General features: G+C 39.7%; 2 protein-coding genes and 1 long non-coding RNA gene across 3 annotated transcripts in view; 1 reads left to right on the top strand and 2 right to left on the bottom strand.

The window, feature by feature from the left end:
* The window catches only part of LOC141386772 (uncharacterized), a 37,671-nt gene extending 27,237 nt beyond the window's left edge, over positions 1-10,434 (top strand). Inside the window, exons 2-3 of the long non-coding RNA XR_012408430.1 lie at positions 9,661-9,742; positions 9,820-10,434. This is a non-coding gene — a long non-coding RNA (uncharacterized lncRNA). The remainder of the gene's footprint in view (positions 1-9,660; positions 9,743-9,819) is intronic.
* Positions 10,435-14,586: 4,152 nt separating this feature from the next.
* Positions 14,587-24,258, bottom strand: LOC141405123 (uncharacterized). Its single transcript, XM_073989172.1, has 5 exons — positions 24,218-24,258; positions 23,947-24,158; positions 17,556-17,653; positions 15,535-17,386; positions 14,587-15,475 (listed from the first exon to the last, which is right to left on the bottom strand). The coding sequence occupies exons 1-4, from the start codon at positions 24,256-24,258 to the stop codon at positions 15,734-15,736; spliced, it is 2,004 nt and encodes a 667-aa protein (XP_073845273.1). The 3' UTR covers positions 14,587-15,475; positions 15,535-15,733.
* On the bottom strand, positions 23,270-26,120 carry LOC141405046 (uncharacterized). The gene is made up of 2 exons (XM_073989058.1): positions 24,218-26,120; positions 23,270-24,158 (listed from the first exon to the last, which is right to left on the bottom strand). The coding sequence occupies exon 1, from the start codon at positions 26,118-26,120 to the stop codon at positions 24,417-24,419; it is 1,704 nt and encodes a 567-aa protein (XP_073845159.1). The 3' UTR covers positions 23,270-24,158; positions 24,218-24,416.
* Positions 26,121-26,364: the final 244 nt, after the last annotated feature.

The following is a 26,364-nucleotide window of genomic DNA, read 5'->3' as shown; positions in this document are numbered from 1 at the left end:
CAACCTTTACATTCTCAGCCTTTCAAACAAATAATCTAACACATTATGTTTCTTTATACATGTATCTACATATAAATCATAATATTTATTTATAATATGTTTCTGGATTTCTATAAGTAATTAATACAATATATATATGACAAACAAATTATGAAGAATTATAAATCATATAGTTGTATCAAATTTAAAAATGTTATATTAATGCATTAATATGTTAACATAAAAATTTGATCATTTGGTGAAACAGTGCTTTAATATTGTATTTTTTAATATTTGCATACAAAAATGGATATGATTACTTGTGCCATCAAGACAAAAATATATGATAGAAAGCCATGAGAGTATTTTGTATGAATGTCTTAAATACTGTCATAATTTAATACTTTTTAAATTTTGCTTAAAGACCTCATATCCGTTTTTATATGTATATTTTTTTATATTTTATATGATTTTTAATCGATTTTCTTTTCTTAACAATAATCTTATTTTATACTGATATTTAATTTATAGTGAAAGTGGTAATACAAATTTTACAATTTTTGACAATATTTCATATACTTTCTTTTCAGTTAATTACAATTTCTCACTCTTTATGAACATATAAAAATCATGTTTTATATATAAAAATTTACTTTAAAATATTTTATGTTTGAACGAAAAGAAGATTATCATCTTTATTTCATGAAAACATTTAGATAAACATATGAATCTTCTTGTTTTTACTGAACTCTCTTTTTATCAATGTTTTAGCAGATGAACAAAATAAAGTCTTATGTCTTATGATCTTTATGTTTGTTTAAGCAAATGAACAATATAAAATCTTATGTCTTATGATCTTTATAATTTTCTAAGTAAATGGTCGAAATAATGTTTTATGACTTATTTCTAATATCTACGTATTTTTTTATACTTTTTAATACATACAAATTAAATGGAGGGACGAACACAAAACATCACTCAACTTAGAGTCTTACTAGTGGAAGGTTGTATACGTTAGCCAGGAAATACTGTATTTTCTTTTTCTCCAAAATCCAGTTTGGGTATTGCCGTATTTTCGTATACTACTCAATTGGTTGATGTATTGGCCTAATAGTTGATGTACTGTATAATTACTTGCTGTATAGTGTTTGGCTGTATTTAGTCCAAATCTAGATGGTGTTGGACACAATTATGTTTTTTTCTGTCCCTAAGATCATAATTTGTATTAGATTTAATACTGACATTTGAAAGGTGTAAACTATTTAAAAGTTTGGTAAAATTGTTATATCATTTTGGAAAGCCTCATTTTGATGACATCATTTTTTTATATTTATGTTCTTTATACTGAAATTGTTTTACTGAGGGGAAATTCTGGTAAGAATAAACTCCTTGAAAATATTTTCATGCAATGTCTTGTAAGTGCGTTAATAAAAACATGTGTTGCTCGTGAAGATGTTCTTGTTCTGTCTGCTTAAGACAACTTAACCATGTCACTATTGTAAAAGGCAATTTTCTTACATGAAATAAATTCACGTCAGCAAAAGGATTAAACATTTCAGGCTTTCGTATTTTATACGACCACGGTATTTATAAAGAAAAAGTATCACATGTGACAGAAATAACAGAATCAGACTGTGTCGTCTGGGAACCTTTACACATGATTGTGGCATATAGCCTTCACTGCGTGCGAACTGCACAATATCAACTTCTTTACTTATACTGACTTGATATTTCCAAAATATACTATTTTGTTGTCCAGACACATGTACAACTTTCATGGTTTAAATATATGTTTTTGGGAGAGATGTGGATGAAATAGATCATGGTCTCCATCGGTCTTTCATTTACCCATAGAATATGAGGAATATTTTGTTTATGATTTTCCACCATGCATAAGTAAAAATTATAAATGAGATGAACATGCATGTGGCTCAATTTCTATTTAATTTAAATGTTTAGAAAACAATTTTACCAAATTTATAATATTTCTTTCGGGAAATTAATTAATTATTTCAGAAATTGCACTTTGACACTCTAACTTACCTCCAATTTTTTTAATTGTAGGCTTAAAATAATATTTTGTTATGCTATTTTGTAATGATATTTATTTCTTGGGATTACTAACTTATCCTAATTAGCTTTAGGATTATCAAGATTCAATTAGAATTATTTTTATGGATTATTCCGCACCAAGATGTCTTTACTCGTGTAAATTGATGAAAGGAAAGAAAATCAACGAGCTACAACCAACTTAATTGCAAGGGATAATGTGTTTTATGTGTTTGCAAATTTCATTCATATGGCAACATTAATTTTGTGGATTTTGTTTCCCTGACAGCTGAGCTGCTATTGTGAATTGTTACTCTGATCTATTTGACAAATTAGAGCTTCGTTCCCGTACTTTTTAATAGTAAAACTCGTAAAAGAGAGAACTCGTAAAAGAGAGAACTCGTAAAAGAGAGAACTGGAAAATACGTCAAAAAAACTGGAACAAATGTCAAAGTCGGCGTATCAGCCAATCAGACGCCGGCAACCATGTTACTATTTTTTTACTCGCCCAAATTTGTCGTGTAAAAAGTTTTTAAAGAGAGCGCCATTCAGCGCCATTTTTGTTCAAAGAGAAGTGAACATTTTACAACTTTTTTGTGTACGGGAACGCTTTTTCGAGTAAAATGTGTAAAAGTCGTAAAAATTGTAAAAACTTTTTAGTTCTGGAACACAGCTTAGGTGTTTGCAAATTGATCGAAATTGCGAATGAAGCAGAATAATTGTAAAAAAAAGATACAAAAATGTTTCTGCCGTCACACTTCATATCTCCTGCCGATATCAGGAATTTGGCCCGAGGTATTTATCAGTTTAGTTTTGTTAGGCTGGGTACACATTGTCAGTTTTGAATGACAGCTTTGTTGTTGCTTGCTAGTGTGGCCGTTCATTTTTGTCATTCATCAGGCAACCACAAAATATTTTGGACATTTATCGATAATTGCAAAAAATCGTCATTCAAAACTGACAATGTGTACTGTACTTTATATTACGCCAGCAACTTACACAAATAAGATTAATAAGGTTTGCCAAGGAAATGTTTTCAAACTCAGAAAACGAACACTTTTCATGCATTAATTAGCAAAAAATGACAAATAGTTGTGTCGGGTTTTTTGCAAAAATTAGTTGGTCGACTTAGTTAAGACCAAATTGAATGGATAAATAAAAAAACAACCCACTTAGTTCAGCAACAATAACAAAAAGAATAATCAACTTGTAATGCAAGGTGCCAAGAAAATGTTTTCAAAATGTAATTAAGGATCCAAAATACCCCAGTTTTTCGGTAAATGTTAAAAAATCATGAGATTTTATGAATTTTATTCTTAACAAGGACTAGTTGCTAAGAAGTATCAACAATATTAGGCATGGAATATCCCCACTAAGAGGGTTACCATATGGACCAAGGGGGTACCAGATCACATTGCATGTAAATAATGTCCTATAGGTTTCAACCCGAGAATATGTAAAAACTAAGACGTTTTATGAGTTTTTTGGTTTATTAAGGTTTTTGGTTTATTAACAGTAAACGGGGCCACCTAGGCCCCGTATTATGGAAACTTAATTACATTTTGAAAACATTTTCTTGGCGCCTTGCATTACATGTTAATTATTCTTTTTGTTATTGCTGTTGAATTTAGTGGTTTAATATTTTATTTATCCATTCAATTTGGTCAAGTCGAACAACTAATTTTTGCAAAAAACCCGACATTTTTATCACAACTATTTGTCATTTTTTACTAATTAATGCATGAAAAGTGTTCGTTTTCTCAGTTTGAAAACATTTCCTTGTCAAACTGTATGTCATGATCCGGCTTTTTTACCGACTTTCAGAATAAATATTATTAAATATTTCCTAATGATGTCAGTGGGGATGTTCACGGGCATAGTAATCATTGGAAAGGATTACTATGCCCGTGAACCCCCGGTTTTGCATACTTTTTTGCTTGGTAAAAATATAGTACCCAAAAATTGGGTATTCCAGTAGTGCGATTCTGTAACTCCTTAACGACAGAATTAACGACGAATGTCGTTAGTTAACGATAATTTTCGGTAAGTGCTATTCTGTATACCAATTTTAACAATTTTTGTCGGTAAATTTTGTCGTTAATTACCGAAAATTATTGTTAAGTTAACAACCAAAAAAAAGTTGTTGTTAAGTCTTAACGACAGTACATTATTGCAATATTTTGTTGATTTCTTTTAAAAACTGCATTTTTATATGAGCATATGTTATGTTAATGAGAAGTGTACACAAGGTAAATTCTGACTTATTGAGAAAAATCTTCTTAAAGCGTTTACATAAGGGTTAACTATGTATGATAACATGGGTCAGCTTCGCCGCTGTTGTGCTTTCGCCAGCGCAGATTTTATTGAAACTGCATAAAGATCATCAAAGTTATCTTTGATCTTCGATTAACTCATAAATTTCCTTTAGACCACCTTCATGTAGCATCCATTAAATCGGCGCTGGCGAAAGCGCAACAGTGGCGAAGCTGACCCATGCTATCTTACATATGAAGACTACGCTATCCTTTGTTTTACTTACTAAAGAGGAAAAACGTTAGCTTATGGTTCAAAAGAACTCAAGTGTGGTACTGCTATGTAAGACCTATACCAATGTCCGTAACACTATCTTTCTAGGAGGCTTTCGTTGGCTTTAATTTAGCATTCAGGCCAACACGTGAATAGTATTACTATAACCTACTTTGTTCTGTGATAATCTTATAGATTTTAACTCAGCATCACTAACAATCAGAATGCTAAAAATGGCAGCTATGAGAAATTTCACTTAATGTGGGCGTGAATTGAATATGTGAATATATAAACTCCAATGACGGTGACGTGGATCCACGATCACTGAAGGGGCTTAAGTCATGTCAAATATCAAAGCTGAATTTCCATACAGAGCGCCACAACCCAAAATATGATCCCAACATTTAATTAAAAAATACAACTGCGCTTTTAAAAAAGATTAATGATGGTTTTATCACTTTTATTACTTTTAAATCACACACACAATAAAAACATCTTAAGAAATCCTTCTTTACTGGCATCGGTATTTATCCAAAAGACACACATTTGTGCAAATTCCTTCAAAAATCTGAATTGTTTCCTTTTAAACGCTTTATGTTTTGTACTCGCGACGAAATAATGTTTTCAGCTTCAAAATATATTTTAATAAATATTAAAATATAATATTTGACATTTCCTTCCTATCGATTTTCGTCAGTATGAGTTAACGATTTCTACAATCGTTAACATAAAGTTACAGAATAGCACATTCGTTAACTCAACCGAATATTTTCGTTCACTACCGATGTCGGTTCGTTATTAAAAAAAGTTACAGAATCGCACTACAGGTTGTCTAGAAGGTGTATAATTTCCTTATTTGATTTGGCGCACTTTTTGGGATTTATTATGATAGCAGAGTATAATATCTATACATTTAGTAAAAATGAAGTGATTCCAATAATCGCGCATGTTCTGCAATTCACCGTGCATCCATTTCACATCACACATGCACTTCACCATTGAAAGCAATTGCGTTTCTGTATTTCACGTGAAAAGAGCTTTCATAATTCACGAAATAACTTTGGAAAGCTTTATTAGCAGAGTACACACGATCAGTTTTGACTGTCGATTTTTCGCAATTATCGATAACTGCCCAACCGTCCAGCAACCACAAAATATTTTGTGGTTACCTGATGACTGACAAAAATGACACTGGCAAGCAAGGCATATTTATACAAGGTAGAAGTGACAATCAGCTGTATTCTTAGTTTTTTTGTAAATTTAGTTTTCAAAATGTAATAGGGTCTGTTCATGAAATTTGAAACTTCGAAATTTGCTACCATAAAATTCTTCTTTTCACAGTAAACGTGTAATAACAATGACCTACGACAGTTCTGAATGCTTTATATTTACATTTTGATTAAAATTTGTTATATTTCAGAGGATTTTCAAAATGTATTTACATATGTTTTTCCTGAACAAATTTTTGGAACGACCCTATTATTCAATATTTATCTTTGACAATTAATTTTCAATAACAACAATGTTGTTTTTGTAAATTGGTTAGTTGTTGTAATTCATGCATTTACCTTATATGAATATGCCTTGCTGGCAAGCAACCGATTATTTGAGCAAAACTGATCATGTGTACCCCACTTTAGAGCTCTCAATCTTTATCATTAACAATGAAAAAAAAATATCAGTCTGTGTTGGCGCATCAACTAGTCCACATGCGTGTGTGGGTACCCAGCAAACCAAAATCGGAAGAAACATCAGAGGTCGGACCGAACTCGGTCCGAAAGTCGGATGAAACGTCCGAGTTCGGATCCGAACTCTGACCGAAAGTCATATGGCGTGGTTGACGTCTTCTCTGAACGAAATTCGGATGAAAATCGGATGTTTTATCCGACTGATGAACTATCGTATAAATTTCTGATTTATTTACCGACTTCCGGACAGATATCGGTCCGAATTCATAAGTAAAATCTTTTGAAATTCGAAAGTGTTTGCCGACTTTCGGACCGAATTATTATTAAAAGATGTTGAAAATATACAGTAATAGTAGGTTTATACTTGGTCTGTTCCTTTACTTTTAAAAATGGTAACAGTGGCAAAAAATGGTAAAAGTGGTGTACTGCTCCCATATAAATTGCGTGTTTTTTAAAGTAAAGGAACGCTTTGCAGGTTAAAAATGGTAAGAAATGGTAACCAGATGTAGAAGCGAGTCGATAATCGGCAGGCGGCGCGCCGCCGCTTCTCTTTTTAAGGTTTCAGCACGCCGCCGATTACATCGGCTAAAAATCGCCGCCGTCAACTCGATTGCAGATGGCGCGCGCCGATATTTTTTTATCGTTGCAGTCAATTTTGCCCATAGATTTTAGTTGATTACCTGATTTAGCCGAAACTTTGCTTATCGTAAATTTTTTCACAAACGTACATCAAGTTCCAAGAATTTACAAGGTACCTAATTCACAAAAGTTCAACACTTTTGTTCAAGTCCAGTCTAAGGGATCGTTTAATATTTTTAGCAAGATTACTTCTTGTGGTCTACAGCGATATAATAGGTCTGTACGATAACCCAAAAGTTTGTACAAATTTGTAAAAACTTTTACAAAATGCTGTTCGATAACAAACTTGTAAAGTAAAAGAGAGCGAATTTGGAGAGAATTGTGAGAGAATTTTGGAGACTTTTGTTACTGAGAACTTACAAGTTCTTGATCTGCTGATTTAAATTCGAATGTTTTGTGGCGGACTTTGCAATTCTTGGCAAAAACATTAACAAACATTTGGTTATTAAAATAATTACAATATAAAAAAGAAAAGAGATAACTAAATAAATTATGGAAAACGACTTATTTTGTAAAATATGTAACTTTTTTTGTAGTTTGTGATGACTGTTTGTTTTTTAAGGTATCAAATCCCAGCAAAAAGCGGCGCATCCATGGAGTAGGAGGAACACTGTGTGAACGGCCAGCCGTTAATTTATGATATGGAAAGATAATTATTTTTGTAGCAATGGATAATCAAATAATTTTCGTAAACAGCCTTCGATTGTTAAATTAAATCTTATTCGCAAAACTTCTTGTTTGTCAAATCAGCTGACTTCTTGCAAGTGATTGCAAATTGTTGTTCGATAACATTCTGCAAATTTGTAGCTTCGCGAGAGTAAAATTAATGGAGAGAAGTTACTGAGAATTTGCTGAGTGCTTGCAAGTACTTTTTACTTGCAAAGTTATCGTACAGACCTAATGTTCTTAGTTCCTAAGTCCATGTCTACTGGCATAATGGTCCAAAAGTTCTAAAAAATCCACGGTGACCAAGTAAAGTGCCTGACGGACAAAGCTATGGAAAGGAGTGATTGCGACATTGGTCCAACCTTTGCGCATCGGGAGCAATTTGAATGTAGTGGCCGTATTTACATATTTTTGACTGAAAGTTTACAAAAATTTAATTTGATCGGGGATTTGATACTTTCTCTTATGGACAGATGGAAAATAATTTCTGAGTCCGGCTACTACATTTATAGTATGCCGCGCATCGTATTATTTCTTTCGCACTTAAATCAAGTGCGAATTTGCACTATATCGATGCAACTACTACTACTTCTACTCAAAATTTTCAAAGCTGTGCGGTTTAGTGACATGTCTAGGATACAACGGGTCCTTGTCGTTTGTATTATGACAGTATAGTTTTACTTACTGAAGTTAAGTTGTAAAAACTCTATAGCCACCTTAAATGATGTCGATTTAGGCCTAACTTACATACATATGTCAAATTCGACGATGGTCTATATTGGTCCACCTCATCCTGTATCTCCCATACAAAAGTTCAAACATTTAGGCATAAGAACAGGTTGCGTGTTCTCGGATAAAATTTAAACTTAATTTCGTATAGTTCTCACAGTACTAATTTAATTACACCAGTAATGTTTTGCGAAAACAACCCATACATATGTCATACAAACTCGAACCCTTTCATAATTCAGGACAGGAATTTAGGGACTTCGATGATATTGGATACCAACGTATCCGCAATTCTTCCAAAATCTAAAATGATCACATTACTCCTGAAAGAAGATCTGTCATTGCTTCGAATGGAATATTGTGTTTTTTGAGTACCGCCATACAGCTCAATAGAACATCGAAATCTATCTGAAAAATTGAAAATTTTACTACTTTAAACAATTTTTTCTTTATAAATGTATAATATTTACAAACTGATTACATGTTTTAGTAGAACAACAAAAACGTCAAGAATATTTCCTCCCCACGATCTCTCAAAAAAAAACTTTTCTTTATGGGTACTTTACACGATATGTTTTTTACATATGAGCTGTCACTTTGCATATATATTTTGTATGGGAGAAGTGACAACTCATATGTAAAAAATATCGTGTAAAGTACCAATTACGGCAATTTGTGTACTACAAAATAAGCCGCCAGTCGATAAACTAATCGGCGCGCCGCCGCCGATTGTCTGTCAAATGTACTGAGCGAGCGAGTCGAAAAACCGGGTCGGCTTCGTTGTCTGTACAGGAGGTAAACAAGCAATTCACAGTAATGCGTTGTTGTGAACAATTTTGACGTTTGATATGATTTGATGTAACACCTTCTTATTCCATGACAAAACCTAAACGAGAAATTCACATTAATGCGTTATTTTAACAAATTTTGACTTTTATGCTTGGTTTACATTTACGAAATCCACTCGATTTCAACTGTCAATTCCTTTGCTTAAACGTCAAATGAAATCCAATCGATTTCAGATGAGTTCTCATTTGACGTATACGCAAAGGAATTGACAGTTGAAATCGAGTGGATTTCGTAAATGTAAACCAAGCATTAGACTGATTTTGAGCAACTGATGTAAAGGCCAGAACAGAATCAATCATCGCTTGCTTGTACTGTGCTGGGTCGGACTGTTAAGAACTGAATCTATTTTGTGTGGTTTGTTGTCTCTGCTGGCATGCTGGCGTATACGCGGCTAGTAATTTTATTTAATAATACCACACAGGGTGTTTAGAAAATGGTTTTACATTACGTTTACATCTAGCGAATACATATAGATTGATTTAAATTTCATTTTTATCTTTAATAATCTCGTTATTTTTTTTTCTTCTCTTTCCAGGATCACGATGCTGCTGGATTCCGCAGGTGCGCCTATAAGTTTGGGTGTCCGTTCGGTGAAAGTCAGTACAGGTTAAGTAAAAGTAAGTATCTTTTAGGTAAGTCAAGTTTTAAATCTATAATAAAAGTGTACTTTCTTTTTTAATGGGCAACCTTTAAGCCAAGAAGAATGGCATTTCAAACAAGCAGGGCACTACCACCTGAGATTTGTATTGGATTCCTATCGGACTAGCTTGAGCTCACGCTATGGCGAAAGGAAAGGAAGGCAACAAAACGGCTTCTATAAGGGAAGTTACTTCAAAATGCCTACCTTTTCCACAATCTATTAATGCTATTATAAATTTTTTTCACTTTTATTCACAGATATCTAGCGTTCGTCAATATAGGGAGTCTACGGTAAGTATCTTTGTACATGTATTATGTCAGCGGGATACCTGGACACCGCGGTTTGCAGGTGTGTAAGATGCAGTTCCAACGATGCAGCAGGGGAGGTGAACCGAACAACGAAGGTGGACTTCAGAGATGCAGTGCTTTTAATTTAGGTTCAAGCTTCTTTGTATCTTTAGTGTTACTGTAATGTTCAAAGTTTTTCTATTTGTTTCTTTTTCAGCTAAGTTCATGTATTTAAATGCAATTGTTTTTTTTTTTTTGATTTCTAATGCTTGTAGTTCAATGTAGCACTATAGGTTTAGTGTTTCAATTCAATTATATGATTTCTTTATTTTCAGCACTTTCACAGTTCCTTTCCTTTTTGTAATAAAGTTTAATAAGCAGATATTCAAAGACTTCTTATTTGTGATGGGAAATTCTTCGTTGTTTATGGTTTGTATGATGATCGTTTGTTGACTTCCTTCAGGGCTCACCTCCGGCTGCTTCTAAGGTTTAGGTAAAAAAGGCAGATTTTTGGTCAGAAAGCAAAAATGAAGGTTTTCTTATTCTTCATCTTCTAATAATCCTTCCGGTGCCCACCATGCTGACATCATCAAAATAAACAAACATATTTCTCCGAAATGTCATCAGATTGTAGGAAGTCAGCTGATTGGGTTTGACTAGTAGTCAATAGATGGCGCCAAAAAACGCACAGGACAAACCCAACCATCCTTTGAGCATCCTTGTCTAAGGATGGGAGGGAAAAAGTGCGAAATTTATGAAAAGAAATAACATTGTCTCTGATCACTGTGCCAACTTAATAAAATTAGGTGCCACTGTTAAAAATTACATATACCTGAATCACCTTGTTATAAAACGATTACTCTGCTATGGATATTTTCAACCGGTACACATGTTCTTTTCTACATCCCTACTGAAAAGAGAAGGAGCTTCAGTTCCTATTATTTTCTGGTGGCGCTGAAACCAAATTGATAGGGACCAAGGTTAGGTTAGGTTAGGTTTTAGGATGCGCAGCTGCTGTAGAAGGCAGCCACTCCACTCGGAGACCTTGTGGTCCATTGTGATCATCCTGTTTTGTTGTGATCGGATATTGTTGATATTGTTGATGTAGTCTGTTGTTTGGTGGTTTTGCATGTGTTTCTGTGTGTGATGATGACCGTTAAAGTGTGGTGATGTGATGATGTGTGTGGTGATTTTTGCTGGTGTATATGTGATGTTGGTTGTGTAAGTGTGGTGATGATTGATATTGCATCTATGGATTTGATTGTTGTGATGTGATGGCGTGTGAGTGTGTGCTCGACTGGATACCAGTTTGTTGTTGCTGGATGTGGGAGGAAGAGGTAGGAGAGGAAGAGACGGGTCGGGGGGGTATAGGAGAAGGATTAGGGATGATAAAAGAAAGAAAAACAAAAGAGGTATATTAGTTATTAAATAGACTAACATGCAGTTAAGTTTGTCTGCCCCATAGCCATTTAAGACCTCTACAGTATGCAAGCAGGACTAATGGGTCGAAAGAAGAGAGGTAGGAGAGCGATTCAATCATGTATGTGCCGAAGAGTCTGTATCTCCTGGCCGACAGTCTGGGGCACTGGCACAGTAAATGATCAATCGTCTCCGTCTCCTCTGCATCTTCACACAGCCTGCAATAATCACCGCTGCTAGCCTCCCATCTGCACGTCATTGATCTGATGTTGCAATGGCCAGTAATGACCCCCACAACAACCCTGATCTCTGACTTGCATAGTGAGAGGAGGGAATCAGTTCTACGTGCCGAGTTCTCCGGCCAGATTGACTTAGCCACCCGACAACCAGGAGCGTCTAGCCAAGTTCTTTTGGATTTCTCAACGTGGAACCTTGTGAGTTTGTCAATGAAGTGACAAAGCGGGGGTCGCACTCCAACTTCCAGTTGCATATCGGTTGATTGCGAGCCTCGCCTTGCCAATTCATCCACAATCTCATTTCCCACTACGCCGCAGTGACCAGGTACCCAACAAAGTCTTACTGGCACTCTGCAGGCTTTCAGAGCAGGGGCCTAATTCTCGAATCCGTTATCGAGCGAGTTTTTGTTCGAAGACAAATTACGAACGATCGAAATTTTTGGATTCCCTTGTACGATCGAAATTATTTAAAAAATTTATCGATACATACGGTTATCGAACGGTGAATCATATGGTAAACACAAAATATTACACACAAACAAGTTGTTGTGCGGCAAGTTACTCGTAAAATGAAATGAAAACATGAAAATTTTATAAAAGAATAGAAAATTGTGAAAAATTAAAAGTAATTGTGATCTGAAATAAATTCCACTATGTGAAAATATAAAAATCGCATTCTGGCATTGGAAACTATATTTTTAATTTTTAAGAAACATCCCGTTGTTGTCTTCTTTTTTTACTCATTTTATTGAAAAAAAAATATTTAGTATGTGATTTTGATTAATTTTATTGCAAAATGTTTCATTAAAGTTCGTTTTGTGCCACAAAAATAATCATTTCGACAGCAGATGTGTGGCGGGCAAAAACTCGAAAGTTTCCACTCGAAAGTGTATTCGACAACGGATGCCGTAATCCAAATACTGAAAATATCGATCGAAATAACTCGATCACGTATGCGAGAATTAGGCCCCAGTTCTACAGTCTCGAACGATCCTAGATTTAATAGTGAAAGATCCTAGAGCTTTTAGCGCAGCCTGGCTATCTACATATATGGTGACCGCCCTGTCTGCTAGGTCTGTCCCCCCCACTAGTGCCTCTAAGGCCTTCAATACTGCAAAGACTTCTGCCTGGAAAACACTACAGTTGTCGTTAAGTTTGTACGAGTACCTGAAGTTCAGTTCGTCTGAGTACACTCCAGCACCCGTGCCTTCTTCCATCTTAGACCCATCAGTGAAGATGGATAGGCTATCGGGTATTGGTCTGCACTGAACCCATGCGTCCCTATTGGGAATTAAGACGTCAGGTATATTGAAGTCAAGAGACGGAGAGATATAGTCAGTCTCTCCCCCTCTGTCACCAATCTCTACCTGACTAATAAGCCGCCGCAGAACAGATGCATGGCCAGCCATTGAGCAACGCCACATGTCAAGTTCCCTAAGCCTCAAAGCACACCTGGAGGCCTGATGCTGAGCCAAAATGTCCAAAGGTTGAACATTTAAAACAGCATTCAGCGCCATTTGAGGAGTGCTTTTAATAGCTCCAGTAATGAGAATTGACGCGGCACGTTGCACATTGGTTAGCTTTGAAAGATTTGTTTTTATACTAAGTGAGTGCCACCACACAAGACAACCATAGGTTAGAATGGGGCAAACCACAGTATTATACAACCAGTGTATAATGTGTGGTTTTAAGCCCCAGCTCCTTCCTATGGTGTTCTTACAGGAATATAGTGCAATTAAACCTCTTTTAGCTCTCTCCTCGGTGTTCCTTTTCCATAGAAGCCTATGGTCCAATACCACTCCAAGGTACTTAGCTTCAGTGGAGAGGTTTAGTTGCACCCCATCCAGAGTTGGTGGAACAAACTCAGCAGTATTCCTCTTTCTGGTGAATAGTACCAACTCTGTCTTCGCCGGATTCACACCAAGTCCATTTTGGTGGGCCCAGCGTGAGAGCTTTACTAAGGCACCTTGCATAAGGTCGGACAGCGTTGATAGAAATTTCCCGCTGATTAGAATAACTACATCATCAGCGTAGGCGACTACTTTGGTTTTTAACCTGTCAAATTCTAAAAGTATCCCGTTCAGTACCAGAAGCCACAACAGGGGTGATAGGACTCCTCCCTGTGGTGTGCCCCTGGTGACCGACTTCTTAATTGAACTCTCTCCTAAATTTGAATTGATAATTCTACTCTCGAGCATTCTATCTATCCAATTGATTAGAATTGAGGGGACACCTAGTGATTCTAGAGCAGAGTGGATAGACTCAAGTTTCACGTTGTTAAACGCACCTTCTATGTCCAAGAAAGCAGCTAAAGTGAAGCTCGAGTCATCCATGTTCTTCTCTATATAACCCACGACCTCGTGTAACGCTGTGTCTGTCGATTTCCCTTTTACGTAGGCATGTTGTGAATTGCTTACAAGGTCATTATTTATATAAGATCTAATTTCCAAATCTAGTAGCCTTTCCAAAGTTTTAAGTAGAAAGGAGGAAAGACTTATCGGCCTATAGTCCTTTGGTAAGGTATGACTAGGTTTCCCAGCTTTGGGGATGTAGATCACCGTCACCTCTTTCCATATCGCCGGTATGTGCGACAGCAGAATGCAAGCCCTAAAAATCTTCCTTAATATGGATATCAACACTCGAGGCGCGTTATGAAGCATCGCAGGGATGATACCGTCAGGTCCAGGGGATTTATAGGGTTGAAAAGTACTGATCGCCCAAGAGATTCTGGGATTACTTATTGCACCATCAACAAGATCACACTCTGCTGTGTTGAAGCTTCTGCTCGCATCTTCACTAGGTCGACACGTGCTGGCATCTTGACAGCCAGGAAAGTGTGTACTTGCCAACAGGTTTAGAGTCTCAAGAGCTGAGTTAGTCAAGGTGCCCTCGTTTCGCTTAATGCTTCCAATGGTTTTCGGGTCCTTTGAGATCACCTTGCGAAATCTTGCTGCTGCATTAACTCCCTCTATGGACTCACTAAAACTAACCCAAGAGTCTCTCTTTGCTTTCCTAACCTCGCTTTTGTACTTATTGAAAGATGCTCTATAGAGATCCCAATCAGTACTGAGTTTGGTCCTACTAGCTTTGTTATATGCCTTTCTACTGGTTTTCCTCAGATCGTGTAAATCTTTGTTCCACCAGACGGGCTGAGCTTTCCTACCAGGATACGTTAGTGGGCAGGACATCTCATAGCAATCCATCAGAATCTTTGTGAGATTTTCCACCTGATTGTCAATTTCCCCTACTGTGCGAGGTTCTGGAACTTCACACAGCCTGGAAGTTGTAAGGGAATGGAAAAAGTCCCAGTTTGTTCTTCTCGGATTTCTATGAGGCGGTTGCCGCTTACTTCTATAAGAGACATGAAAGAGTATCGCTCTGTGGTCCGAAAAGGAGCACTCCTCCGATACTCTCCAGTCAGTTATAGAAGTATCTTCCATATTTGTAAGGGTTAGATCTATCACCTCCTCCCTTACCCTATTATGGAAAGTGGCGGTATTTCCCCTATTACATACTCGAAGATTATTAGTTAAAATAAAATCGAATACGGACTCACCCCTTGAGTTTGTATCGCTGCTACCCCAGTGGAAGTGATGAGCATTTGCATCACAGCCCACTATCAAGTTTGCATTACTCATCGTCTCCTCCACTAGCTTCCGCAACAGTATACCGGGTGGGTTGGGTTCCTCGTACGGCATGTAGACTGAGGCCAGCACCAAGGCTCTTCCAGAGCCTACTTCTAACCTCACTACAGTCGTGTCACCATCACTGTAATTATAGAGTTGAATAAGGTTTAAACTTTTCTTGGCTACAATACAGCTTCTTACCTTCTCTCCATTTGATGCAGAGAATATAGAGTAGCGCCCATCGTTTAGTCCAGAAACCCTATTCTTATGAAGATAGGGCTCCTGGACCAAAGCGATGTCTACTTCGGTTTTTGTGAGGGAGAGGAGAAGTTCAGCAGCCGCAGCCCTGCAGTGGTGCAGATTGATCTGCACAACGCGGAGCTCTTGCTGCTGAGCTTCTCTACTGTGGCTTCGAGACTCGGAACCGAAGCCAACCAGAGCCGAAGTACAGCTCTCCCTCACAATCCCTAATGTAGTCCGCACTTTCATTATCCATGGTGAACTTCATCACCGCACCAGCTCCTTCTTTAGTGGAGTTGATAAACCTCCAGCTGGCAGTAGAGAGACCTCTGTTCTGCCTCTGGATCATCTTCAGCACCTCCGCAACCTCCTGATCCGGAGGTGGCACCCAGGCTGTGGCTGACGCTCTGCGAGGTATCTCACTAGTAGGCACCGCGGCTAGCTTGCAACCTTCCCAGAGTGCGCCCGAGCCATCAACCGTTCGTATGAGATAATCTTTCGATTTCTCATCCTGACAGCCGATGACCTTGACACCTCTGATATAAGTTGCCTTGCCAAAGCCCGTCATACTTGCGTCCGCCTCGTCAGAGGTTATGGCCTTCCTCAGTAGACGTTCAACCAGCAACCAATGATCATCACTGATCCAACCTTCCGGATCAGACCTATCAATGATTGCTATTTGAACGTCTTTTGAGGCCAGCTTCCTCCGGGTCCTCGCTGGTTTTGATGTCCCGCCAGCAGATGACTGCTGGGGAGCCGGACTGGAGATTCCTTTGCAGGACTTCTCCTGTTCAACCCCAGTTGCCGTCTGCTGGGCGGTCACCTTAGCAAGAGTGGGAGGATGGTTGGTTTGATGTCGGTCCAGCAACCTCTTGGCTGTTGGCTGTGGGTCCTCCGAAGACCTGACCCGCTTTACGCATGACTGCTGCGGAGAGGTCTTTGGTCTACCACTGGCCTGCCTAGAGGTTGAAGGGCCGTCCGTCACACCAGCCATTCTACCAGTTGCGCCACCGGCGATCCTCACTCCTCCATCACTTAAGGAGCAGGGCTTCTTGGGATCCTTCGACGCCTCAGTTGCCTGTTTACCAGGCCTCTGCATCGTCGAGGTTCGCAAGAGGTCGCTGCTTCTATTTACCCCGACAGAAGAGGGGGCAGTCACCGACGAGGCAGATGCATTCGGAGTCGCCTTGAGCATCTGCGTTGTCCCTGACTGACCCTTTTTCTGTTCCGACGGCAAGACGGTTGGTGCCTTTGAGGACAGCAGCCGTCTTGCTGTTTCCAGGGTCGAGGGCATCCTTCTGCCCGTCTCCGCCGCTGACACCATCGGTGTCTGCAAGGAGTCCGAACAGCCTGATACTCCCGGTTTGGGTAGGTTACCCGGAGCGACTGCACCCTTGGCAGCCGTTAGGCTGGAGGGGTCAGCCGTTCCAGGAGTTGGAATTTGGTTAACCGGAACGTGGATCTTCTCCATATGAGGGTACCTACGCTCAAGTCTCCTCATAACTCGAAGCCTCACTCCGATTAAACGAAATTCGTCCTGACTTATGTCAGTGGCTTCCTTACCAACAAATTTGTTGCAGTACTTAGCGGCTCTTTTGTATTCGTGCCGATCCTTTTTCTCCTTGGCCTTCTCGCTCTTGTTGGTAGAGGTCGTGTTAGAGGGGGTCGCTTCCTCCATCACGGCTTCTTCCTCCATGGCGTCCTGCCTCGGAAGAAAAGGCTTATCGGTACCGAACGTTGTAACATCCCGTAGAGGAGTTGGACCTGCTGTGGTAAGGTTCGAGGTCTCTCCTTGGGCCGAGGAAGGCGCTTCCTGGGATGTCCGAGATGGAATCACAGTAACGTCCATCTCTTCATCCGACATGAGGGAGTCGTCTTCCCAGTTCCAAGGGGGGGGGGCTCTCCTGGCTCAATCTGCAGGTCTCTCTCTGCTCTATGAGATCAAGCAATTCCCTGCTTTGGTTCAGAATGTCTTGACTTACTCTGTCCATCGTCAAGGTCGTCGGGGTCACGTCCCCACCCAGGGATTCTTGAGGTCCTAGAGTCGCATTTGGTAGTGCGGCATTGTCCGTGGTCATAGCTGGGGTCGATAACGAGGGGAGATTGGTTTGGGTTGTTTTGGTTTTATTTATTTCGGATTCATTCATAGGGGAACGTTTTACTGGGGGATTTGAGGAGAGGTCATGGCATAGCCCTCCATTACCATGACTAGGGCGCTGGTTACTCGCTGAGGTGCCCAGGTATCACGCGAGGCTCCGTTCGAATACAGTTGGTACCCTAACTGCAAACCTTGAGAACACCGATGGGCACGAGGTCGCTTAACACCCCGGTGTTAGGGGATCTCACAATTACTTTGGTAGGAGATCACTACCAAATATGTGTCACTCAATCCGGAGATACACTTTGAATTCCAGTGCACTGAGTTGGAGCGTGACAGAGAGTGGATAACCTTTGGTCAATCACAGCCTCCCAGTTCAACACTACAAGAAGTTAAATGAGAAGATTGTGACGTCTAGCCCCCGCATCGCTTCAAGATTGTTATCCCCGGCGGGGATAGGGACCAAACTTTCTGGCGAATTAAAAAAAGGTACCATTACGAAAAGAATTCCACGTACTTCTGCAAGTTACCTTTGTATAATGGAATAATTAACTTATCGGAATAGAATAATTATTAATTTAGAATGCAGATGCATGAATTTGAATATACAGCAAAATCATTGCCGAAAAAATGAAAAAAAAAAACAGCATAAAACATGAATGGAAAAAATTAGGCGTAGAAAGTATACTGGCAATATGAACATGCTGCGTATGTAGTGTATGTATGAGTGTTAAATGGCTGTACAATCGTGCATACTATGCTTATTAAGACCATTCAATGCAAATAGTTTACCTAAAATCCAACGGTTCTTCAATGAAGGAATATCAAGGGCATTTTGGTTTCCCCTTTTAGTTCTCGTGAGTTCTAATCATGAGAGGGGCACAAACAAGGTAATGAGCTCTTTGCTGTCCCTCGGTTGAAACCAAGGAGTTAACGAAAAAAGAAAAGAAGAGAGGACAAAGAGTAAACAAAAACTGATATTACTACGTCACTAACTAATAATCTTTGTTTCTTTTTAGGTGATAAAGAAATAAGGCGACGAAACAACAGATGTAAACAAGTGCTTGGAAAAATAGAATCGAACGAGAAAATAATATGGATGTGGCGGAAACTGACAGACGGGTTAGTAAGAAACTGATTCAGTAAACGTAATTGAAGGAAAAGTCATTAAACTTTTTTTTGACTTTGTTCTATAGGTGTTTATATTATCTTAAGTCTGCAAAGCGAACGAGAAATCACAAAATCGAATCATTCAACATAAAGGTATGTGAGTATTTTGAAGACATTCTAATTGTCTAATCGTTAACATTGCTTCTCCCCTTTTTTCAGAGTTTACAGAAGGGCAAAGGAGGGCATACATTTCTGTTCATACCTCGAAGTGAACATCATTCGAACCCCCTCTTTCCTGTCGGATTAAATGGAACATGATACCTGTAGTGCGATTCTCTAACTCATTTTTTGAGTTACCGACAAAAATCGGTAACATTAAAACGCAAAATTATGGATGAAAAGTTAAAATAAAAGTTGACAACACTGTTGCTATCGGTAGAACTTTACGACTACTTTTTATTCGTTGCTAACTTACCGAATAATATCGTTAATTACCGAAATTATAAGCATTTGAATTTAACCGACTCTTGTCGGTAACTCAAAAAATGGGTTAGAGAATCGCACTACTGGCCTATTTTCCTCGTACGCTTCTGGTCTAAAACTAATACATCAGGAATCACATTGACCTAGCCAGCAGGAATATGAGAACAGTGGTGAGTTGAGTCAGGGCAATCTGTGGGTGTACCTTTCTGTGAAAAGTGTTTTATATTGTTCGGTGATATGTCTGCAGATCAAATATATAGCATTTGTTTCTCGGGAATACATGTTCCATTGTTATTGTTTTACAAGGGTGGGGTTTATCCTTCTAGATCATGACTAGATGTTCTCTTCAAATTTATTTATGAAACGGTGAGCAACAATAACTTAAAAGTCTGAATATGGACTTGATCGAACTTTTTCAATTCCTGTAACAAATCAGGCATCTGCTTCTAGATCAGATGATATCTTTGAAGTAGAACGAATGGTGAAAACAAGCATCATGAATGAATCTCTCTTGTTGTTGATAAGATGTAGTGGCTTTCGAATATCTAAGGCAGTACAAGTTTTTTTTTTTTTTTTGGGGATACTGTAGGGATTTATCCAAGTATTATCTGGGCCATGTAATATAATAAATTGGTAGCCGTATATAACTTTAATCTATTGTATGAGTTATTTGACTATGTACTGACGATTTTACATGCTGGGTAATTATATGCAATATCTTATAATTTACTTTCAGAGAGAATCGATGACTTCATACTCTGGCACCATTGCCGGTGATACTGGAGGACATATCCGCCTCGAATGCATACCAAGCTCCTTCATGGGCAATGACTATTTTTCCGCAGGTGAGTACTATTCTTATCCTTTTTACCTGCTGTTAGAACGTCCATTTGAAGGAATTGTTGCGTATAGAGTAAACGAATCCTGAGAAAGTATTAAGTATTATCTATAAAAAAAATTTTAAATATACAGACATGTTGCTGATATAGTGGATCAATTAACTCACAACAATAAAGATCTGGACGTGAAGTCTTTTGGAAATGGGTCTGTAGGACTCTTTGTTATTATTCTCTTTAAATTAGATGTATAAACTATACTTAGGTAAATTATATCTCACGTACTCCGGTAAAGGTGAAGGATGGATAAACGATTTATATTAAATTTTATCTGATATATAGCGACCAACCACCATTGGAAATCGCAAGCTAATTCGATGTAGGGTAGTGTTCAAACATGGAACTCTTAAATTAACAAAGCCAAAAGGAATAACGAATGCGTCCGATAAGTGGTTTCCGCTTGCAAGTAACATTTGCGTGGTTTCTTTTAAGGGAAAGTCCATATATGACTCAAAGAAGAAAAGTGTGTTCCATTGTACTGGTCACCGCTGTTTACTATCACCATGATAGATAATCGCACATCATTGCCACAGACAAGTCGTTCCCTACTTTCAATTCTCATCATAGACAAAGATATACACGAACGGGCGTGTTGTGGATGTTCTACACCCTTTTTTGTGCATAGAGTTTATAACTGTTTGCCAGCATATATTTTGGCGACACTTAAAAGATTTTCGAATTTAGAATACCATAACGATGAATTTGGTAACAATAATAATGTGGGCTATCTTGTGGAAACTATGTATTTTATTCTGCCTCCTACACTGGTCGGTAGACAAGATTTGTCCTGACCTTTACACTTATGAATTCTCAAGAGGTATATACTGCAAGTAAAATAAATTCTTGCTATGTAAACTATGTTCTCCTGAGGCTCGATTCTGTTTCTATAAAAATATGAAATGAAAAAAAAGTATAAATGAAATAAATGTCAAATGAAAATATTATAAAGAAAATATTTTTAATTTTAAATTTTCATAGAAAGAGAATCCAGACCCTGGTCAGATATTTGGGATCGAAATGGAATCATTGATTGAGTTTGCTTGCTAATGTCTCATCACGATTTCTTCTTGTTTTTGGGCAAACACTTTTTTTGAAGTTGTTTGAATGTTATTACTATGTGTTACTGTTATGATAGGTGTTATTTTTCCATAGCATTGATTCTTGAGTGTTACCACGACACGATGAGACGTACTTCTAGGTGATTTTACTTAATGGTCGTCAGAAGCATTTACTTCGTATCAGGGAAGACATCTAATTGGAGTGTCTGATAAATATTTAGTTATATAAAATTGTACATGGAAATAATGGAATTGTTAATTGAAGAGCATTTCCTCAAAAGGAACTATTATATGGGACTATGAATAGATGATTTCAAAAGAAAAAAACACTTCGGAATACAGTCATCGCCTAAGGTGTTGTTGCAGATTATCATTTCATACCGATATATATATATATATATATATATATATATATATATATATATCTTTGATATTTAGAACATATTACTTCTTGATTCGGTGTACTCTTAACAACTTAGATTATATAGCGTTCTGTACATCGCCGATCCCAAACCGCGTCCAGGAGCCTAACCAATTTAAGGCTAGTTTTGCAAATATGGTGAAGGGAAATATGAATGTGTAGATGCGGTCATTGACAAGAAAGGAGGAAACTATTTTCTTTTGGAAATAAATAGAAGGTTAAAATTACTCTCATGCAAAAGATTGTTCATTAATAGTGTCTCCTCCTAAATGACTTGTGGAAAACAGCTTTAGTAATTACTCACATCAAACGAATCACGTAAATCCCAGGAAAAACTTAGTAATCTAACCCTTATATCTTAACAAAAAGCTAGCTATTGTATTTCTAATACGAAGTTTGCGTAACGTGTATAGCAAAAGCTATTATGTATGTGTGGTTTTAAGCCCCAGCTCCTTCCTATGGTGTTCTTACAGGAATATAGTGCAATTAAACCTCTTTTAGCTCTCTCCTCGGTGTTCCTTTTCCATAGAAGCCTATGGTCCAATACCACTCCAAGGTACTTAGCTTCAGTGGAGAGGTTTAGTTGCACCCCATCCAGAGTTGGTGGAACAAACTCAGCAGTATTCCTCTTTCTGGTGAATAGTACCAACTCTGTCTTCGCCGGATTCACACCAAGTCCATTTTGGTGGGCCCAGCGTGAGAGCTTTACTAAGGCACCTTGCATAAGGTCGGACAGCGTTGATAGAAATTTCCCGCTGATTAGAATAACTACATCATCAGCGTAGGCGACTACTTTGGTTTTTAACCTGTCAAATTCTAAAAGTATCCCGTTCAGTACCAGAAGCCACAACAGGGGTGATAGGACTCCTCCCTGTGGTGTGCCCCTGGTGACCGACTTCTTAATTGAACTCTCTCCTAAATTTGAATTGATAATTCTACTCTCGAGCATTCTATCTATCCAATTGATTAGAATTGAGGGGACACCTAGTGATTCTAGAGCAGAGTGGATAGACTCAAGTTTCACGTTGTTAAACGCACCTTCTATGTCCAAGAAAGCAGCTAAAGTGAAGCTCGAGTCATCCATGTTCTTCTCTATATAACCCACGACCTCGTGTAACGCTGTGTCTGTCGATTTCCCTTTTACGTAGGCATGTTGTGAATTGCTTACAAGGTCATTATTTATATAAGATCTAATTTCCAAATCTAGTAGCCTTTCCAAAGTTTTAAGTAGAAAGGAGGAAAGACTTATCGGCCTATAGTCCTTTGGTAAGGTATGACTAGGTTTCCCAGCTTTGGGGATGTAGATCACCGTCACCTCTTTCCATATCGCCGGTATGTGCGACAGCAGAATGCAAGCCCTAAAAATCTTCCTTAATATGGATATCAACACTCGAGGCGCGTTATGAAGCATCGCAGGGATGATACCGTCAGGTCCAGGGGATTTATAGGGTTGAAAAGTACTGATCGCCCAAGAGATTCTGGGATTACTTATTGCACCATCAACAAGATCACACTCTGCTGTGTTGAAGCTTCTGCTCGCATCTTCACTAGGTCGACACGTGCTGGCATCTTGACAGCCAGGAAAGTGTGTACTTGCCAACAGGTTTAGAGTCTCAAGAGCTGAGTTAGTCAAGGTGCCCTCGTTTCGCTTAATGCTTCCAATGGTTTTCGGGTCCTTTGAGATCACCTTGCGAAATCTTGCTGCTGCATTAACTCCCTCTATGGACTCACTAAAACTAACCCAAGAGTCTCTCTTTGCTTTCCTAACCTCGCTTTTGTACTTATTGAAAGATGCTCTATAGAGATCCCAATCAGTACTGAGTTTGGTCCTACTAGCTTTGTTATATGCCTTTCTACTGGTTTTCCTCAGATCGTGTAAATCTTTGTTCCACCAGACGGGCTGAGCTTTCCTACCAGGATACGTTAGTGGGCAGGACATCTCATAGCAATCCATCAGAATCTTTGTGAGATTTTCCACCTGATTGTCAATTTCCCCTACTGTGCGAGGTTCTGGAACTTCACACAGCCTGGAAGTTGTAAGGGAATGGAAAAAGTCCCAGTTTGTTCTTCTCGGATTTCTATGAGGCGGTTGCCGCTTACTTCTATAAGAGACATGAAAGAGTATCGCTCTGTGGTCCGAAAAGGAGCACTCCTCCGATACTCTCCAGTCAGTTATAGAAGTATCTTCCATATTTGTAAGGGTTAGATCTATCACCTCCTCCCTTACCCTATTATGGAAAGTGGCGGTATTTCCCCTATTACATACTCGAAGATTATTAGTTAAAATAAAATCGAATACGGACTCACCCCTTGAGTTTGTATCGCTGCTACCCCAGTGGAAGTGATGAGCATTTGCATCACAGCCCACTATCAAGTTTGCATTACTCATCGTCTCCTCCACTAGCTTCCGCAACAGTATACCGGGTGGGTTGGGTTCCTCGTACGGCATGTAGACTGAGGCCAGCACCAAGGCTCTTCCAGAGCCTACTTCTAACCTCACTACAGTCGTGTCACCATCACTGTAATTATAGAGTTGAATAAGGTTTAAACTTTTCTTGGCTACAATACAGCTTCTTACCTTCTCTCCATTTGATGCAGAGAATATAGAGTAGCGCCCATCGTTTAGTCCAGAAACCCTATTCTTATGAAGATAGGGCTCCTGGACCAAAGCGATGTCTACTTCGGTTTTTGTGAGGGAGAGGAGAAGTTCAGCAGCCGCAGCCCTGCAGTGGTGCAGATTGATCTGCACAACGCGGAGCTCTTGCTGCTGAGCTTCTCTACTGTGGCTTCGAGACTCGGAACCGAAGCCAACCAGAGCCGAAGTACAGCTCTCCCTCACAATCCCTAATGTAGTCCGCACTTTCATTATCCATGGTGAACTTCATCACCGCACCAGCTCCTTCTTTAGTGGAGTTGATAAACCTCCAGCTGGCAGTAGAGAGACCTCTGTTCTGCCTCTGGATCATCTTCAGCACCTCCGCAACCTCCTGATCCGGAGGTGGCACCCAGGCTGTGGCTGACGCTCTGCGAGGTATCTCACTAGTAGGCACCGCGGCTAGCTTGCAACCTTCCCAGAGTGCGCCCGAGCCATCAACCGTTCGTATGAGATAATCTTTCGATTTCTCATCCTGACAGCCGATGACCTTGACACCTCTGATATAAGTTGCCTTGCCAAAGCCCGTCATACTTGCGTCCGCCTCGTCAGAGGTTATGGCCTTCCTCAGTAGACGTTCAACCAGCAACCAATGATCATCACTGATCCAACCTTCCGGATCAGACCTATCAATGATTGCTATTTGAACGTCTTTTGAGGCCAGCTTCCTCCGGGTCCTCGCTGGTTTTGATGTCCCGCCAGCAGATGACTGCTGGGGAGCCGGACTGGAGATTCCTTTGCAGGACTTCTCCTGTTCAACCCCAGTTGCCGTCTGCTGGGCGGTCACCTTAGCAAGAGTGGGAGGATGGTTGGTTTGATGTCGGTCCAGCAACCTCTTGGCTGTTGGCTGTGGGTCCTCCGAAGACCTGACCCGCTTTACGCATGACTGCTGCGGAGAGGTCTTTGGTCTACCACTGGCCTGCCTAGAGGTTGAAGGGCCGTCCGTCACACCAGCCATTCTACCAGTTGCGCCACCGGCGATCCTCACTCCTCCATCACTTAAGGAGCAGGGCTTCTTGGGATCCTTCGACGCCTCAGTTGCCTGTTTACCAGGCCTCTGCATCGTCGAGGTTCGCAAGAGGTCGCTGCTTCTATTTACCCCGACAGAAGAGGGGGCAGTCACCGACGAGGCAGATGCATTCGGAGTCGCCTTGAGCATCTGCGTTGTCCCTGACTGACCCTTTTTCTGTTCCGACGGCAAGACGGTTGGTGCCTTTGAGGACAGCAGCCGTCTTGCTGTTTCCAGGGTCGAGGGCATCCTTCTGCCCGTCTCCGCCGCTGACACCATCGGTGTCTGCAAGGAGTCCGAACAGCCTGATACTCCCGGTTTGGGTAGGTTACCCGGAGCGACTGCACCCTTGGCAGCCGTTAGGCTGGAGGGGTCAGCCGTTCCAGGAGTTGGAATTTGGTTAACCGGAACGTGGATCTTCTCCATATGAGGGTACCTACGCTCAAGTCTCCTCATAACTCGAAGCCTCACTCCGATTAAACGAAATTCGTCCTGACTTATGTCAGTGGCTTCCTTACCAACAAATTTGTTGCAGTACTTAGCGGCTCTTTTGTATTCGTGCCGATCCTTTTTCTCCTTGGCCTTCTCGCTCTTGTTGGTAGAGGTCGTGTTAGAGGGGGTCGCTTCCTCCATCACGGCTTCTTCCTCCATGGCGTCCTGCCTCGGAAGAAAAGGCTTATCGGTACCGAACGTTGTAACATCCCGTAGAGGAGTTGGACCTGCTGTGGTAAGGTTCGAGGTCTCTCCTTGGGCCGAGGAAGGCGCTTCCTGGGATGTCCGAGATGGAATCACAGTAACGTCCATCTCTTCATCCGACATGAGGGAGTCGTCTTCCCAGTTCCAAGGGGGGGGGGCTCTCCTGGCTCAATCTGCAGGTCTCTCTCTGCTCTATGAGATCAAGCAATTCCCTGCTTTGGTTCAGAATGTCTTGACTTACTCTGTCCATCGTCAAGGTCGTCGGGGTCACGTCCCCACCCAGGGATTCTTGAGGTCCTAGAGTCGCATTTGGTAGTGCGGCATTGTCCGTGGTCATAGCTGGGGTCGATAACGAGGGGAGATTGGT

Source organism: Musca autumnalis, unplaced genomic scaffold (assembly GCF_047663935.1).
Source record: "Musca autumnalis isolate F117 unplaced genomic scaffold, ASM4766393v1 scaffold_1, whole genome shotgun sequence".
Classification (NCBI taxonomy): domain Eukaryota; kingdom Metazoa; phylum Arthropoda; class Insecta; order Diptera; family Muscidae; genus Musca; species Musca autumnalis.
This window is presented reverse-complemented; position numbering and strand designations above follow the sequence as displayed.

Coding starts and splice junctions, on each gene's coding strand:
- LOC141405123 (XM_073989172.1), bottom strand. CDS start 24,258: ATGGGCGCTACTCTATATTCTCTGCATCAAATGGAGAGAAG. Junction 24,159..24,217: donor CTGCATCAAATGGAGAGAAG/GTAAGAAGCTGT, acceptor CTATAATTACAG/TGATGGTGACACGACTGTAG. Junction 17,387..17,555: donor CGACCTTGACGATGGACAGA/GTAAGTCAAGAC, acceptor CGGACATCCCAG/GAAGCGCCTTCCTCGGCCCA.
- LOC141405046 (XM_073989058.1), bottom strand. CDS start 26,120: ATGTCGGATGAAGAGATGGACGTTACTGTGATTCCATCTCGGACATCC.